General features: G+C 31.8%; 1 protein-coding gene across 2 annotated transcripts; it reads right to left on the bottom strand.

The window, feature by feature from the left end:
- Positions 1–2,751: 2,751 nt before the first annotated feature.
- On the bottom strand, positions 2,752–8,039 carry LOC118041504 (potassium transporter 5). Of its 2 annotated transcripts, none has more exons than XM_035048875.2 (8): positions 7,773–8,039; positions 7,323–7,548; positions 6,315–6,563; positions 6,015–6,065; positions 4,696–4,956; positions 4,423–4,590; positions 4,087–4,341; positions 2,752–3,961 (listed from the first exon to the last, which is right to left on the bottom strand). In XM_035048875.2, exons 1-8 carry the CDS (start codon positions 7,932–7,934, stop codon positions 3,009–3,011), a joined length of 2,325 nt encoding a protein of 774 aa, XP_034904766.1. In that variant the 5' UTR covers positions 7,935–8,039; the 3' UTR covers positions 2,752–3,008. The 2 variants fall into 2 exon arrangements, with proteins under 2 accessions (XP_034904766.1, XP_034904767.1); XM_035048876.2 differs by having other exon boundaries at positions 2,752–3,664.
- Between the last annotated feature and the right edge of the window lie 8,540 nt (positions 8,040–16,579).

Below are 16,579 nucleotides of genomic sequence, written 5' to 3'. Positions count from 1 at the left end.
AGCTAAATCCTGCTATTAACTCATGCCTGCTAATTTTAATATCTTTGATAAGGATTCTCTCCGTTTCCTTTTGTTTTTAACCCTAATTCACATGAGATAATTTATCCTTTAGGGTTGCAATTGCTAAAAAAGGAAAGAAATTCATGAACTTTCAAAATATCAATTAGATTTACAGCTGCCTATGGTACTCAAAACGAATCTTAAGTCATATGATTTGTAATTCTGAGCTTGTTTATTTTGATTTAAAGTATAATTAGAATGGATGGAAAATAAAGTAAATTGATTAAAATATATATAAAAATAATACTTAATTAATTTATCATTTAATTTATTTAAGTACTGTCGGTTTGGCGTTTAGTTGTGTCTATAACTCTAGGTGTAGCTGTAGTGGAGTTGTGATAGTGATTGCTTTTAAAAATATTTTTTATTTTGAAATGTATTAAAATAATTTTTTAATTTTTAATATTAGTATATCAAAACGATCTAAAAATATTGTGATAATCTAATTATAGAATCTTATTTTTATTCCATTCAAATTAAAAATGATAATAAAAAGCTCTATTGTTAACTCAAAAAATATATATATTATATCTATAATAAAAATTAATTTATGACACTAATCAAATATGAAAATATATGAAAATAATTTTAATTTTTTATATTGCTAAAATTAATATACTTGTATATAAAGAAAGAAAATTGTTTTGTTTTTTTAAAAAAAAAATGAAGGAAAACTTGCATTGAAAAGCCATCATCAAGAACCTTTTAAATGTGTTTTATAAGTATAAATTTGAAAAATCTAAAAACTAGTTTTTCAGTTTTTGAAATATTGAGTTTAAAGTGGCGTTTTAGGGTAAAAAAACCCATAAACCACAAGTACCCGTTCTCCTAAACGGATTCTATATATTATATTGGGCTGTTTTGGTGTAATTGTAAATAAGGATGGTGTATATATATATATATATATATATATATATATATATATATATATAAACTTAACACAAAAGTATAGTAGGCCTTCGACATTGTGGTGGTCATAAGAGAATATTGAAAAGTGTTGAACATGAAATCTCTTGAACATGAGATCTCAAGTACTTCTTGCATTTATTTTGAACTACAAAAATGTAATAAAATATATAAAATCTCAAGATTGAAAATATTATGTCTTTCATATACACAATCCGGAAAAATGCTGCCGTCGTGTTTTAAATCATCCAATAATATATTAACCCATAATTAAATCATACAAATTATATATGATACTGATTACTGTGTCATGAAGGATTCATAGTACTGGAATTAAGCCCCCTGTTGCCGTCTCTATCCATGTGTTTTCATTACAAGTCCCAATCCTGGCGGGTTCATGTTTCGCCATTCATGTATATAGCCATGTGATATTCCTGGTAGACCATATATTGTCTATGGTTTTTTTATTTGTTTTTGTTTTTGAAAGCCCTAGATCCGGGACCACGATTTCAATTGTCTCGAACTATCCTAGTTTGTCGTGATCTCTCTCTCTCTCACACACACACACATCAAGTCTCGATCACGCTGCAATTTTTTATATAAATGTTTTGGATCATCTTCCCAAAAGCGAGGATTAGTCAATATTGTCTAGATTCTTAGAAGATAGGGACGAGATCATGGAGAAGCTATTAGAGTAAACATTACTAGGGTTTGTAAGGCATCAAATTCTACTTTGGCCATTTAATTTATTACATATGCTAGCTAGCTGATAATTTATTACTAAAGATCAAGAGAGAGGAACAAGATTTACGCTTTTCTTTCAATGTTGGGGAGCTATTCCGTTCTTCTTCTACAAAAGCTAGGAAGTTTTCATACTCGTGTGGCCTTCTCGAGCTAACAGATTAGTTTTTCTTCTGAACTGCCTTACAATTTCTCTAAAATGAAATACACAAATGCCCATCTAATAATACATGAATGATAAACCAGTAGAAAACACTGTTTTTTTTGGGTAATGACGAGTTTTGTCACTCGGTACAGTACCCGTACGCATAGTGTACGGACCACGAGTCACACCCATGAACGGGACAAAGTGGAAGTGGGTATGAGCACTTCTCCATGTGACATCTAGCAGTCGGGCATGCGTTGCCGATGTGCCTCAGGACACGTGGTGGAGTTGTAAATGGTGCAATTTAGCTAGCTAGTCTAAGCAGAAATATTTTTGCCGGCCACCATTTTGTACAGGCAGATTATCTTAGTGATGCGATCATTTGAGTGCCATCAATAATTGGTTCTTGTCTAAAGCATTTCGATAAAGGAGAGAGTATTAGAATCTTGAGACGAATTGCTCCGCCATGTAAAACTGTGGTAAATTCTGTGTGTACTCATTTCAAAAGTAAACAGAAAGCAGAATTATTTCAGCTAAGACTTTATTCTTTTATAAAACTCTTTTAAATTTTTAGTGCCGTTGGCTTGCTAAAACTTTTCTTAACCAAGCGAATAGGAATTTGTGCTATTCAAGGATACCCTTTGTTCTGCTCGTAATATTATTAAATAATCGCTGAACACATCTTTGAGAGCCAAGCGTTAAAAAACGTCAAAAAAAAAATCACCATCTAATTTTATGATAGATAAGAACCCCAACTGGTTTTTATATCTACTGGAAACAACTGAAATTACTGCAACGTTTTGTGGAAGTCACTCCTGCAGAATCTGCAGAAAACACAGCTACTACATCGCTGCCCTGCACACAGGTGGTTATCGTATGTGTACACAACAGTGCAACACTTGCATGAAAATGTATGGTAAATTACGGGAAATCCTTGCTCACCGCCTAATTCGTCTTAACAAGTGCTCGATTTAACATTCTATATATGGTATTCTAGGATTTATAATTTCATATCTCTGTTTATTCTGTACAAAACCAGTATGATCTTCACGAAGTACATTTCTCTGTATCTGCTACCAGCGGTCTTGTAGTGTAGTAATTACATCTAAGCTTCTAGAGGCAGGCTTGTCTTACCCCATCAGCACTTGATTTTATCTTACAGCTCGTAAGTCATACCAACCTTAAGCATGCGCTTGTGAGGAATGTCGAACACCTTCTCACTTTGTCTCAAGTTTTTCTTCAAGAAATTGTAGGCGTAATTGATTAAAATCCTATCCCCCAAACTGGCTCCTTTGCTTGCAATCACTTCATTCTCACCAATCAAGTGAACAACACCAGCACGGCATGCCTTGTCGATGATCTCGATCTCTCTCTCTGCCTCCTCTTGTTGCTTCTCTTTTTCAGCAGCTTGCTTCATCTTCGTATCTTCAACTTGTCCATCATCTGGTTCTCCTTCTTTCTCGGTCACCTCCCCATTAGCGAGACATGCTTGGGAGAACCAGTACTCGTTTCTGATGAACTCCTTCAAGTTTTCAACTAACATTCCCTCGAAAGGCTCTTGTTCATTTCGCACGTCCGTGTATCCATATCTGGCCACACAACGGAACACATTGAGCTCCTTTGGTTCCACTCTACGAAAAAGGAAACGTTCTTCAGCTGGAACCTTGCCAATTGGCAGAGTCTTGATGGATACGAAAACAAGGACTGAGTGTAGTGCAGGCACATTCTCCACATAGTGCTTGAAGATGGGTGGGATGCCGTGAACAAGTTCGGAGTAGAACATGGCAAGTCCAGGAAGCCTGCTAAAGTTCCCTGCAGAAACCTCCATCAGCTTGTCTGGAGAAATCTTGTGATCAAGCTCGTAATAGTACTTTCTTCGATACACATTGTTCCAGCTATACATTATAGCCATTAGAACCCCAGCAAATGCTAATGGCAGATATCCTCCTTGGTCAAATTTGTAGAGGACAGAGCTTAAATACAGAAGCTCCACAGTTCCAATTGTAAGCACGAAGACAATTACATAAAATATTTTGGTTTTCCATATCATTAGCATGATGAGTACCAGGAAGGATGATGTGAGAGTCATTACAAAGACCACGGCAATCCCTGTAGTTAGCAACTAATTTATCAGTCTCAAAGAGTTGGCAGATTGAATTTATTAAAAACAGTTACGGGTGCATCATCTGAGATTTGAAAGAGGCTAAAATAATCTGTGAAGAGCTGCGGTTTACCATATGCATTGCCAATCTTGGTAGTAGTCTTAAAGCCAAGCGTGACACAGACACATGCCACCATAAGAAGGTAATTGACTTCTGGGATGTAGACTTGCCCTTCATACTTCGCCGATGTGTGCACGATTTTCACCCGAGGGAAACATCCAAGTGCTAGTGATTGTTGAATTATGGAGAATGTCCCCGAAATCATGGCTTGACTTGCAATGATTGATGCCATTACGGCCACCACAAACATTGGCCAGTACAGCGGGTCTGTATATAATGCAGTTGCCTTGAATGGTTAGAAAAATTATAGCTATAATGAAAAATTAACAGACAAGGAAATTCATCAACCTGGAATAGACTTGAAGAAGGTCGCTGAGACAAGATCGTTGTGCTTTCTAAGGAAGGCGGCTTGTCCGGTGTAAGCCGATATGAGAGCAGGGTATGTCACAGCGCACATGCTTATTTGAATGGACCGAACTGTGAAATGACCAACATCAGCAAATAGAGCTTCAGTTCCTGCACGCAAGTTTCTAGTTAGTGGCTGTCTAATGAGCAAACATTTAAAAGTTAATTCATATATAATCAAGCAGTATTTGTTGTTTGAATTGAAAGAAATAGAACCTGTTATGGCAAGGACAACGCCACCAAGGGAAATCCATGCATCTTTTTTGTTCCTCCTGAAATAATCAACTATGTACATTGGATTCAAAGCTTTGACCACTGCTGGATCATGCTTGAAGAGATTGTAGATGCCAATACCGCCAATCAATGAGAACCAGACACAAATCACAGGTGCAAAACTGTAGCCCACTTTATCTGTTCCAAATCTCTGAAACATGAATAGGCAGATCAAGATCGCTACCGATATCCAAACGATGGTATCTGCATGCGCAAGATTGAACAGTATGAGTGGCTTTTTCTTCTCTCTTTCTTTTTAGTTTATTTGAATTATTACTTTATCTGAGTTAATGACGCAGGTTCAGGGATTCCTCTGCTCTAAATTTACTGGCGAGCTAACTCCATTATTTAACAGTCCTAAATTTGTGGCTATATACTTTATCACTAGAGAAATTCAACACACATGTATATATCCAAAAATCCAAATGAAGTTTATATATATATATATATATATATATATTGCATTTGTGTTAATTTAGAAATTCATTAGGCCTCTGATGATCAATCGAACTAGATCTTATTGACTAAGCATTTGCGTTGTAGCCATGAAAAATGATTTGAATTGACCAGCCAACTATCTATCAGGAAAACAAAAAATCACAGTAAAATCAGCAGCAGCAGCAGCAGCAAGCCGCCGCCGCCTTTGAAACCCAAACGTGAAGGATTGTACTCCTTACTCTGTTGGATAATTTTAACACGCTAGTGTATCGGTTTATGACTTTGTTATTTTATGTTATGACGAGATTATAGTTGAAATTTTTTATTTGACTAAAATCCCAATAAATAAATACTGAAATTAATTATACAGTAAAACCTTATCTTTCAGTAGCTGATTACTTAAAATTCATCGATAATTAAATGATAACTTGGGCCAGCATGTCTTTTCACCTCAACAGTAGAACGAAAAGACTGATTAACAGCCTATGTTTTCTTTTGTGTAGCTAAACATTATAAACTACTAGAACAAATTCTGTCCAAGACCGGTGGGTTTTGAGTTTTCCAAGATTCTCAATTATAATATCCTAAAAGATGGGAAAGATTCCATTCAACGTGCTGGTTACTTCAGATGTCTAGATTCCATGGTGCTGTTCAAAGACATGAGTTTCAATGCTAGCTTGGGTCATTGTTTAAAAATATAGGACGCATGCTACTGATAATCTGTAGCTTGGGTCATTGTTTTCAAAGCTGGCTTTTGTCTTCAGCTCTCTTGTCAAAGTAAGCGGTATGATTAAAATATACACATGCTCATAATTAATCTGTACCTTGGCTCATCGACGATGCAGCTTCCTTGATTCCACCCACAGCAGATAAAACTGTGACCAATAAGCAGGATATTAAGAGTTTTTATATATATATATATATATCATTTTAATATGATGATATTAAAAATAAATAAATTTTAAAAGATTAAAAAAATATTATTTTAATATATTTTTAAATGAAAAACATTTTGTTTGAGAGTTACAAATATTTAATTACAAAATATGATTATGAATTAGTAAATTAATAATGGGAAATGAATGGAAAAAAAAACGTCAAATTGGAAAATGATGGGTTCGAACCTGAGATGCAAGGAGTGAGGACACCATCCCCAATAACCATGGAAGTACCGAGCATTGTTGCAAACAGGAGGAAGAGCTTAGCAAATTTGCTTTTTTCTAGCTTAGATTTGAGCTTTGATGCCCTACGTAAGCGATTGCTTGGCAACTCCAGCCGGAAATTGGAAACATCGCGGTCTTCGACTTGTTGACTAGGGATCAGACCCACTTTGGCATATCGACATATAAGTGAGTACAAGGCGAAAGTCCCTCCTGGAATATTCAAGTTAACACGATATGATCAGTGTTTTATTTTTATTTTTTCATATCAACAAGTAATTAAGATTTAATGAAGCCTAAAATATAAATGAACATACTGCACGCATCTGTTGATGTATATTCAAGATTTGCAGCTCCATATATAGTACCAAAAGATCATTCAAACTCAACTAGTGCCTGCTAACGTAGCTGCTCATGCTTTTAAAAGATTGACTATTAAAACCTCTTGGCATAGCTAGGTTGCATGATTTGATTATTTTTTTTTTTCATTTTCCTGGTAATTAACGACATGGTATTCTATGACTGACGTATCCTAGGTAGATTCAACGCTATTTGGCCCACTTCTACTGGAGAAAAAAAGAAGAAAGAAAGAACGAACACCACCACTGTGGAAATAATATACAGTGCTCATAAGTCGTCATTTTGGCCACATCTGTATATATTATATTGCCCATAGTTTTACTCCAAATGCCGCACCGCACCCTCCGATCATCATTTTCCCATTACTGACGTGTTTCGTGTGATAAAAGAAAAGTATCTAAGCGGTATAAAAAGTATTTTTGAAGGGGTCTTTTACACTTCATACTCTTTAAAAGTATTTTTTAGGTTGAGAAATAAAAATAAAAATAAAAAGTTTAGGCCAATCCCAAATCTTATGAACCTAGACTATAAAGTCAACAGAGAAGGATAAACAGTGGCATATCTCTTTAATAATAATAATAAATAAATAAAAAAACAGTGGCCTAAACTTACCGTCGCCGTTATCATTGGCCTGTAAGACGATTAAGACGTACTTGATAAGAGGGATCAAGGTGAGAGTATAGAAAATCAAAGAAAGTACACCCAGGATGTCATCGTTGTGGTTGATCCCCTTGGCGAAGGTGCTGGCGTAGACGTACAGAGGTGATGTACCGATATCTCCATACACTATTCCTATGCTTTGGAATGCTAGTTGCAAGATCACAGGCCAACTTGCACCCTTTAGGAAAACCAAAAAAAAATGAAGTTAGACGATAATCATTTTGTACAAAGAAGAAATGAAACAATCAGCATATATACTTGAGGATTTAGGGCAATGATGATGATGATGATATAATTACTAACTGAAAGATATGGGATTAATGACTCAGTGAGTGTTTTTGTCTAGTTATAAATATCCCGTGTTTTTATTTTGTCAGATGGTAAGCAGAAATGGAGGCCGACCTCGGAGCCGTGGGCTTGACGGCCAGAAAACTTGCCGGATTCCATTTCCAAGGAGTCATTCCGGCGCAGCTTTTGCCAAGAGAGTTTCTTCCCATTGAGTTTTTGGGAAAACACTTCTTCTCGGCTTTCTTCACTGATAGCTTTTATTGCTTCATCAGACATTTTCTCTAATCTATGTAGGCGCAATAGAATTTGATCAACAAATTCACAGCTAAAATATACAGGTGGAGGATTTGAAACCTGGGGATGGAGTTCCTATAGAAGTGGGAGGATCAAGGGTGGTATTTATATGAAGAGAAAAGAGAGCCACCATACGTGTGATCATAGCATGGCCCACACCACACGAGTGATGTATGAAGTAAGGCGGCATCGAACTTCATTACAATCTTCATCAACTCCCAACGTGATGTCCGAGGGGAACATGTTGAGATGGTAAATGGCCCCCCTTTCGATCTCTTTAATGTAATTTCTTGTTTTATTTCTACGTTTCTTTTTTAATTATACAATTCATCCTTCTATTTTTATTTTCTTGCTGTCGAAATCTATGGCTCAAATTACATATTATTATTTTTGCTACTAAATAATCTTCATATATATCGGTTTTATATACTTAATTTTGGTCAAGATTTTTATTTTTCTTTCCAAAACATCTATATTTAAATTGATATAATTATGGGGAAAAAAATCCTCGCTCCTTTACAATTCAACCGCATGTGCCTCCTTTACAAGCCCATAATTATTATATATACAATCATTTTTTAAAAAAAAATAAGACGATACCAATCCAAGAAAATTATAATTAACAATAAAAATTGTCATAAATAAGATTATAATTATAAATTACTTGAAATGTCATTATAAGCAAACTGTAGTATTAGCAAAACTTTCTTAAAAAACAGAGTTCTTAAGATATTTTTAATAGTTAGTTAAAATCAATTTCATATATAGTAATTGATTAATGATTAATTAGAAGTTTCAGATTAACATATTAAAATTAATTCTACACCAAAGCGCAACAAGCCTGTGATTAAAGTTCATGTGAAAGTGCGAACTACAAATAGACTGATTTATTATTAGGTCAAAAGGAAGGATAAAATGAAACCTCGTACACAGTAAGTCGACGAACTCGTTGGGTTGGTTTGGTATTGCTGTATTTTAAAATAACGTTTTGATGTTTTTTTAGTGAAAATTCGACTTTTAAAAAACATGTTCACAGCAATTTATGACTTTGTAGAAGGAATTTCCTGTTGTAAACTAACAGATCCACATTTTAACGGATCAAAATAAAACCTCAAAAATATTCAAAATTTTTAAAAATATTAAAAAATTTAACAGAATTTCCTGTTGTTTTTTAAAATAATTTATGAAATTAAATTTTTTTTTTTTAATTTCATCATTCTTTAAAAGTCTCATCTTTCATATTTGGTCTTTATTTTTTGAATAAATTTTTTTTAAAAAAAAGTTATTTTCTAGATCATTTTTCATAATCTAGCTAAACATCAAAAAATATTTTCAAACTTATTTTCTATTATATTATCAAATATCAAAAAATAATTCACTTTTCATGAAAATTATTTTCTAAACAAAGACTATTTCTTGGCAAATAAATGGGAACTTAATGCTTTTTATTTTTTCTTTATTTTTTTGTAAAGCTTAATTTTATTTTTTGATTAAATAGTTATTTCAATTTAAAAGTCTAGACAAATCACATGTTAATAAGTAAAATAAAAAGTCTAGCAAAGCATATTTCAATTTATAGTATTACATGTTAAAATGTAATACTATACATTGTTCTCATAACAATTTAATTATCAATATTTTATTATCTTATAGAAAATCAACTTCAATTGGTAAAGGTTCATTGAATACTACAGTTTTAAAGAGAGTCGACAGAAAATCATTTAGTGGCATCTTATTATTGATTAATCCTCGCTTGTGGCAAAGTCAACTTTGGCTGGCATTTGAGGGACTTTCCTGCATAGTTATTAAACCCGGCCCGGAGGTTGACCCGGCCAAGGGGCCGGGTCTCGGGTTTCATGGGTCAACCCGGGTTAACCCGGGTCAACCCGGATTATCCGGGTTGATTAAAAAAAATTAATATTTTATATGAAAAAATCCATGTAAAATATGGGATAAAAAAATTGGTTTAAATATTTCAACTTAAAATGATAACATAGTATCTTTTTAAAGTGGGGTTTAAAGCCCTTTCATATATATACTCTATGTTTACATGAAAAAATCATGTTTTTTCAATGTGGGATTTGAAACCCATTAGTATATATACTCTATGTTCCCAAGGAAAAAATCATGTTTTTTCAATGTGGGATAAAAAACCTTTTGGTTTAAATACTTCAACTTAAAGAGATAACATAGTATCTTTTCAAAGTTGGGTTTAAAGCCCTTTCATATATATACTCTATGTTTACATGAAAAAAATCATGTTTTTTCAATGTGGGATTTGAAACCCATTGGTATATATACTCTATGTTCCCAAGGAAAAAATCATGTTTTTTCAATGTGGGATAAAAAACCTTTTGGTTTAAATACTTCAACTTAAAAGGATAACATATTATCTTTTCAATGTGGGATTTGAAGCCCTTTCATATATATACTCTATGTTTTTTATCCCACATTGAAAAAACATAACTTTTTTCATGGGAACATAGAAGATATATACCAATGGGTTTCAAATCTCACATTGAAAAAACATGATTTTTTTCATGTAAACATAGAGTATATATATGAAAGGGCTTTAAACCCCACTTTGAAAAGATACTATGTTATCCCTTGAAGTGGAAGTATTTAAACCAAAAGGTTTTTTATCCCACATTGAAAAAACATGATTTTTTCCTTGGGAACATAGAGTATATATACTAATGGGTTTCAAATCCCACATTGAAAAAACATAACTTTTTTCATAGGAACATAGAGTATATATATGAAAGGGCTTCAAATCCCACATTGAAAAGATACTATGTTATCCCTTTAAGTTGAAGTATTTAAACCAAAAGGTTTTTTATCCCACATTGAAAAAACATGATTTTTTCCTTGGGAACATAGAGTATATATACTAATGGGTTTCAAATCCCACATTGAAAAAACATGATTTTTTCATGTAAACATAGAGTATATATATGAAAGGGCTTTAAACCCCACTTTGAAAAGATACTATGTTATCATTTTAAGTTGAAATATTTAAACCAATTTTTTTTATCCCATATTTTTTTTTAAAAAAAACCCGGGTCTTGTCCGGGTCTCGTCCGGGTCACCCGGGTCCCGGGTCGACCCACCGGGTCGCCCGGGTTTGGCCGGGCTGTTGCCACAGCCGGTCTTTTATTAAACCCGAACCGGTCCAGCCACCGGGTCGACCGGGTCCCGGGTTGACCCGCCGGGCCGGGCCGGGTTTAATAACTATGGAAAATATTGAGAGGTCATATGGAGGGAGGGTTGTGTTCAGAGCAAGCATTTGCACACAACCCGCGTTGATTATTCCAAGGCTGTCCTGTGGATTGCTTGGAAGCACGATTATATTTGTATTTTTAAAAATTTTAATTTTTTATATTAAAAATTAATTTATTTTTTTTATGTTTTGGATTGTTTTGATAAATTGATTTTAAAAATAAAAAAAATATATTTTTAATGCATTTCAGCATAAAAAAACATTTTAAAAATAATTATAACTATACTTCTAAACAAACAAGTTTAATTATAATACGTTGATGATGACTAGATGTACATAAATAAATTAAATTGCTGTATTGAATAATTAGTTAAATTTTTAATTTAAAAAAATTTGATTTTTTTTAGTTAAAATGTTTGATGGTTTGTAATAAAAAACCAGATAATTAATAACTGATAATAACAGGTGTGTGATAAACTAAAATTAGTAGTGCTCAGCAAAAGATCCTTGTAGTAATCTTAAATTTGTTTGCTGAGATTTATTTTTCACTGATCAGTTAATGGAAGAAGGTGACAACTACTACTGCATTGTTGAACTTTTTACAGTGAAATACTTTTTTTGTAATTCTAGAAGGTTAACTTGTTTGACTTGAAAGCACATGAATACCATGTTTAACTGTTGATTTGAAGAGGATTCCCAGAAGAAAGAACAAAAATTCAGCCACTCACAATTTTCAGTCACTTTAAAAGCATGTTTGGTATTGTATTTTTTTTAAAAAAATATTATTTTTATCTAAAAAAATAAATTAATGTTTTTCATATACGTTTTTATAGTTTTGATAGGTTAATATTGAAAATTAAAAAAATATTGAGAAAATATTATAAAAACATTTAAAAAATACATATTTTTTTTTACCTCCAATCTAACCTTCAATGATAACACTGAGAGGTGTAGCTTAATTGGTCAAGCCCTAAATTTGCTTCTTAGATTCACCATTTCAAGTCTCACAAACTTCAAGGCTACTAAAAGCTTACATGGTTGTTAATTTCAGAGCTCGTGGAATTAGTCGAGATGCGCGTAAGCTGACCCGGACACCCGCATTAATAAAAAAAAAATTACACATTTATTAGTGTAAATATGGTTGCTAATATAATGATCACTAGAGACTTATATTATTATTAATTTTAAGACCTATAAAATTAGTCGAGATACATACAAACTTCTTCAAAAACTAACATTAATTAAAAAAAAATATTGACCACGGTCTACATATCTCCTTGGCCGACCTTGGGGCTTGTGCCTTTAATGTTTTGAACTAGAGGTTAGATTAGACTTTTGAAGCAGATGGCCGCATGCTTTTATTTTCGTTCGTTGAGAGGTCATATATAGGGCAGGCTGTGTTCAGAGCATCAGGGTGTTCACTGGAAGACTTCTAGCATTCTATTATTGTACTGCAAGTTGTTCTCTTCTTCCCTGTGTACTTATGGCCGCCAGTTTTCGCATACGTGACACCTTCTAGCGTTACTAGTTCAAATTTTCTTATTTACCCCCTCTTAAATATTTAGTATATTAGAGATGAGTAAAAAATTTATTAAACTGAATTTTTTTATTAAAAAAAAAATAAATCAAGAAAAAAAATTGAATTAATTAATTAGAAAATCCTAAAAAATTTCTAGTTTAGTTTAATTTCAATTTTAAAAATTTAAAATTAACTGAACTGGATTGAACTGAACCGGTTCAACTAACAGTTTTTAAAAAATATAAATATTAAGTTTTCTTTCAAATCCAAAAGTAACCGCCCTCAACTCAAACTCTTTTAAAACCCTAAATTCAATCAAACAATTAACAGTGAAATACCTTTTTTGTAAACTTTACTTCAATCAAAACGATTACTTATGGCCACCGGCTTTCGCATACGTGACACCTTTTAGTGTTACTAGTTTAAATTTTATTATTTAACCCCTTTTAAATATTTAGTATATTAGAGATGAGTAAAATTTTTATTAAACTGAAAAAATTTTAAAAAAAAATTAAATCAAGTAAACAAATCAAATTAATTAATTAGAAAATCCTAAAAAAAATTCTAGTTTAGTTTAGTTTCAATTTTAAAAATTTTAAAATAATTAAAGTGGATCGAATTAAACCGATTCGACTAACATTTTAAAAAAATATATAAATACTAGGTTTTCTTCCAAACCCTACATCAAACCCAAAGGTAACCACCCTCAACCCAAACTCTTTTAAAACCCTAAATTCAACCAAAATAATTATTTAATTTCAACTAAACCAAATACAAATTAATAGAATAATATGTTTGCTTTACTTATCGGTCTACAAGAAGAGATGAGGTAGTGGCTGAAGAGGCAAAGGGAATAATGAGTTTTCAACACAAAAACAACAAAGGATATTTGGAGACTAAGATGAGTTAGATTTTTTTGTTGTTTTAAGAGATTTATGGATTTTTTTTAACATAGAAATACTTATCAATGGTTCTTTTTATGAGAGAAACAATGACATCTTAAGTTGTTGTACTTCAAAAATACAACATGTAGTTTTCATGTTTTATAAGTGTGACATGTAATGGATGTCGTGTTTTTGAAGCGTGACAAGATTTAACTATATCATTTTATCAAATCTTTTTTAAACAATATCCCCTAAGTTTTTTAAGTTTATTGGGCTGATTTATTTTTTTTATTAAAAAAAAAAACCATCTTCCTACACCAACCATCAAGTAAGCCATCTCACATAATTATCTGTTTGGCTATGTGGTAGCGTCCATGTTTCCTGCGGTTTCATTTTGCAAGTTGTTTGATTAATTAACAAACGCTTATTATTGTTCATAGGTTTCATGGGGTGCTGTGTTTGAAACGCAAGAAAAAAATAAGCAGCTAGGAGCTACTTCCTACGCTGTCAAATATTTAACCATGCTCTACTATTTAGTGAACTGTTTTGGTTATATTTTTCAATTAAAAACCAAAATGTGGAAATATATCTTATGTTCCTCCTTTTCCTATCATTGATAGTGGAATTTTATGCCAGTGGATGCTTTTTATACCACTATAGTAGAAACGATGCCTTGGACGCTAGTCTATTGTTGCTCTTTTTCTTCGCATAAATGGTCCCTCCAAGAATATTTAATAACTATTTCGTTGATTTTTTATTATTCAGTTTCATTTTGCTTGCCGTGAGTAATCTGATGATCTGTATAGTTTTACCTTGCATAGTTCTTGTTAGATTTATTTTTTTTTAATTATAACTATCCGACTAGTTTATTTATATTTTAACTAACTTCTAAAATCTTAAAATTAATGATTATATAAGTTTTTAATGGACATAAATTTGTAACACTCAAATTAATAATCTTTGAAAATCAAATATAAAATTTGATCCATTAAACTATACCTTTTAAAATTAAATATTTAATATAATGAGAACTGGGCATAACTATATTTCTTATTCAAGATGCTAATCTAATGAGAATCCGAGTGGTATATTCTAATTGCAGAAACCCCAAAGTTGAAACCTGCTGCCTTCAGCATTGGAAAGTATGGACGTCAAAACACGTGATTGACAATAGAAAACGTTACACGACATGTTTTCTACCCTTTGAAATAAAGTTTAATTTAAATATTTTAATAAAAAAATAAATTTAATCTCTAGAAATATCATAAAAATAAAAATAAAAATAAAATATTAAAAAAATTAAAAAAAAATATATCTAGCCTTTTTTTTCAATACCTTTGAAAAAAATAAAATAAAGATAACATAAAAAATAAAATGAATTGAATTTTATAATTTTTTAAAAAAATTATTTCAACTTATTTATGAATTGAATTTAAATCAACCACTATAATTAAATTCCAAAGCTAACTAAATACATTGAAATGGTCTGATTGAGTTAAAAAAAATTCAATTTTTTATTTTTATTTTTAATTGTGTTTTATTCAAAAAAATAAAAGTAGAACACTTGATGATGTAATATTTGCAGAATTTGATCGCAATTCTAATTTTTTTTCCTGATGATATTTTACCTGATGTTGCTATGCACTTAAAAAATCAAGAAAACTGTAGTTCTTATTAGATAGATTTCGTAGATAATAAAATTATAAATAGTTTAATGAAATAATAAAAAGTATTTAATATAAGTATTATTTATTTCATGATGTAATAACAATAATTAAATCTATAATATTTAAATTAAAAACCATCAATATTATTAATATATATATATATGTGTGTGTGTATTAATTATTTTATAACCTCAATTTAAAAAACATTCTTTTAACTAAACATATTAAATTATTTTTTGTTCAACCTCAATTTCAACTGTAATTTTAACTAAACATATATAAATATCAAACCAACCTCAACTAAAAATACTTTTTATAAAAATATTTTTTTTCAAATCAAAACTACAAAATCATAACTATAAAAATTATCATAATACCAAACACACTGCAGTGGGCATACGCATGATTGATGAATGAACAGAAATTCCTGGTGGAAACAAAACACACATGCGTGTATTTTGTTTGACATTTGAAACTTGCTGCTCGTATGGTACAAGGAAACATCCGTGGATTGCACAAGTTGAAAAATAAAAGCTGATTTTGGGTTCCGAGGCTAGCTAGCTAGGTCTTTGTCTTTCTTCTATATACAATGGCCTTCAAGAGGTTTCCTTCCATCCATGTAGGGATGAAAAACACACGTAGATTTGCAATAAGCCGACACAACATTTTTGTTTGTCACTTGGATAACTTAGCTTTCAGTTGAAGTAAACGACAATCACTTCAACCACATATTAATCTCGTTTATTTCATGATAAATAATTTTTTAAACTTTTATATATTTTTTTATCATTAAAAAAATTAATCAACAAAAAATATTTTCTAATAAAAAAAATTAATCCTTATTTTTTTATTATTTATTTTAAAAAATATTTTTCAACTTATTTTTATAATACTATCAAATATAAAAAAACAATTCACTTCCTAAAAATTCATTTTCCTAAAATATCACTTTCCAAAAAAAACCCTCCTTTTCACCTAACAAATGAGCCTAATAGTAGCAGAATGTCTACTCTTATCAGAGAGAAACTAGATGGCCTGAATAGACAGCCGGCAAAGGCAAGGGCATTTTGATGAGATGCAAGAAAGATGGGAAATGATCATCTCACTGCAACCAGGTCAATCATGTCACCTGAAAGCATCCAAAACTGCCGGTGGCAGTTGCTTTCAGCATCTTGATTCCTTGACCAGATGAGCGATGACATGTACATCGGTGAAGAAAACGCTCAAGTTTGCAAGTACTGACCAGACCAAAACCATCAAGAGCAGTTTATGATTGGCGGCTTCATGCCATGTAAGAGATTCAGTGGAGGAAATAACAAGCAGCTATCAATTTGAAA

Source organism: Populus alba, chromosome 14 (assembly GCF_005239225.2).
Source record: "Populus alba chromosome 14, ASM523922v2, whole genome shotgun sequence".
In the NCBI taxonomy this organism is placed as follows: Eukaryota; Viridiplantae; Streptophyta; class Magnoliopsida; order Malpighiales; family Salicaceae; genus Populus; species Populus alba.
The sequence above is the reverse complement of the archived record's forward strand: the minus strand, read 5'-3'. Positions and strand labels throughout refer to the sequence as shown.

Bases quoted from the DNA above. Each gene is read 5' to 3' on its own strand.
- LOC118041504 (XM_035048875.2), bottom strand. From the start codon at position 7,934: ATGTCTGATGAAGCAATAAAAGCTATCAGTGAAGAAAGCCGAGAAGAA. The intron at 7,549-7,772 runs GTCGGCCTCCAT...GTTTTCCTAAAG, and splicing joins GTCAAGCCCACGGCTCCGAG to GGTGCAAGTTGGCCTGTGAT. The intron at 6,564-7,322 runs GTAAGTTTAGGC...TGAATATTCCAG, and splicing joins GGCCAATGATAACGGCGACG to GAGGGACTTTCGCCTTGTAC.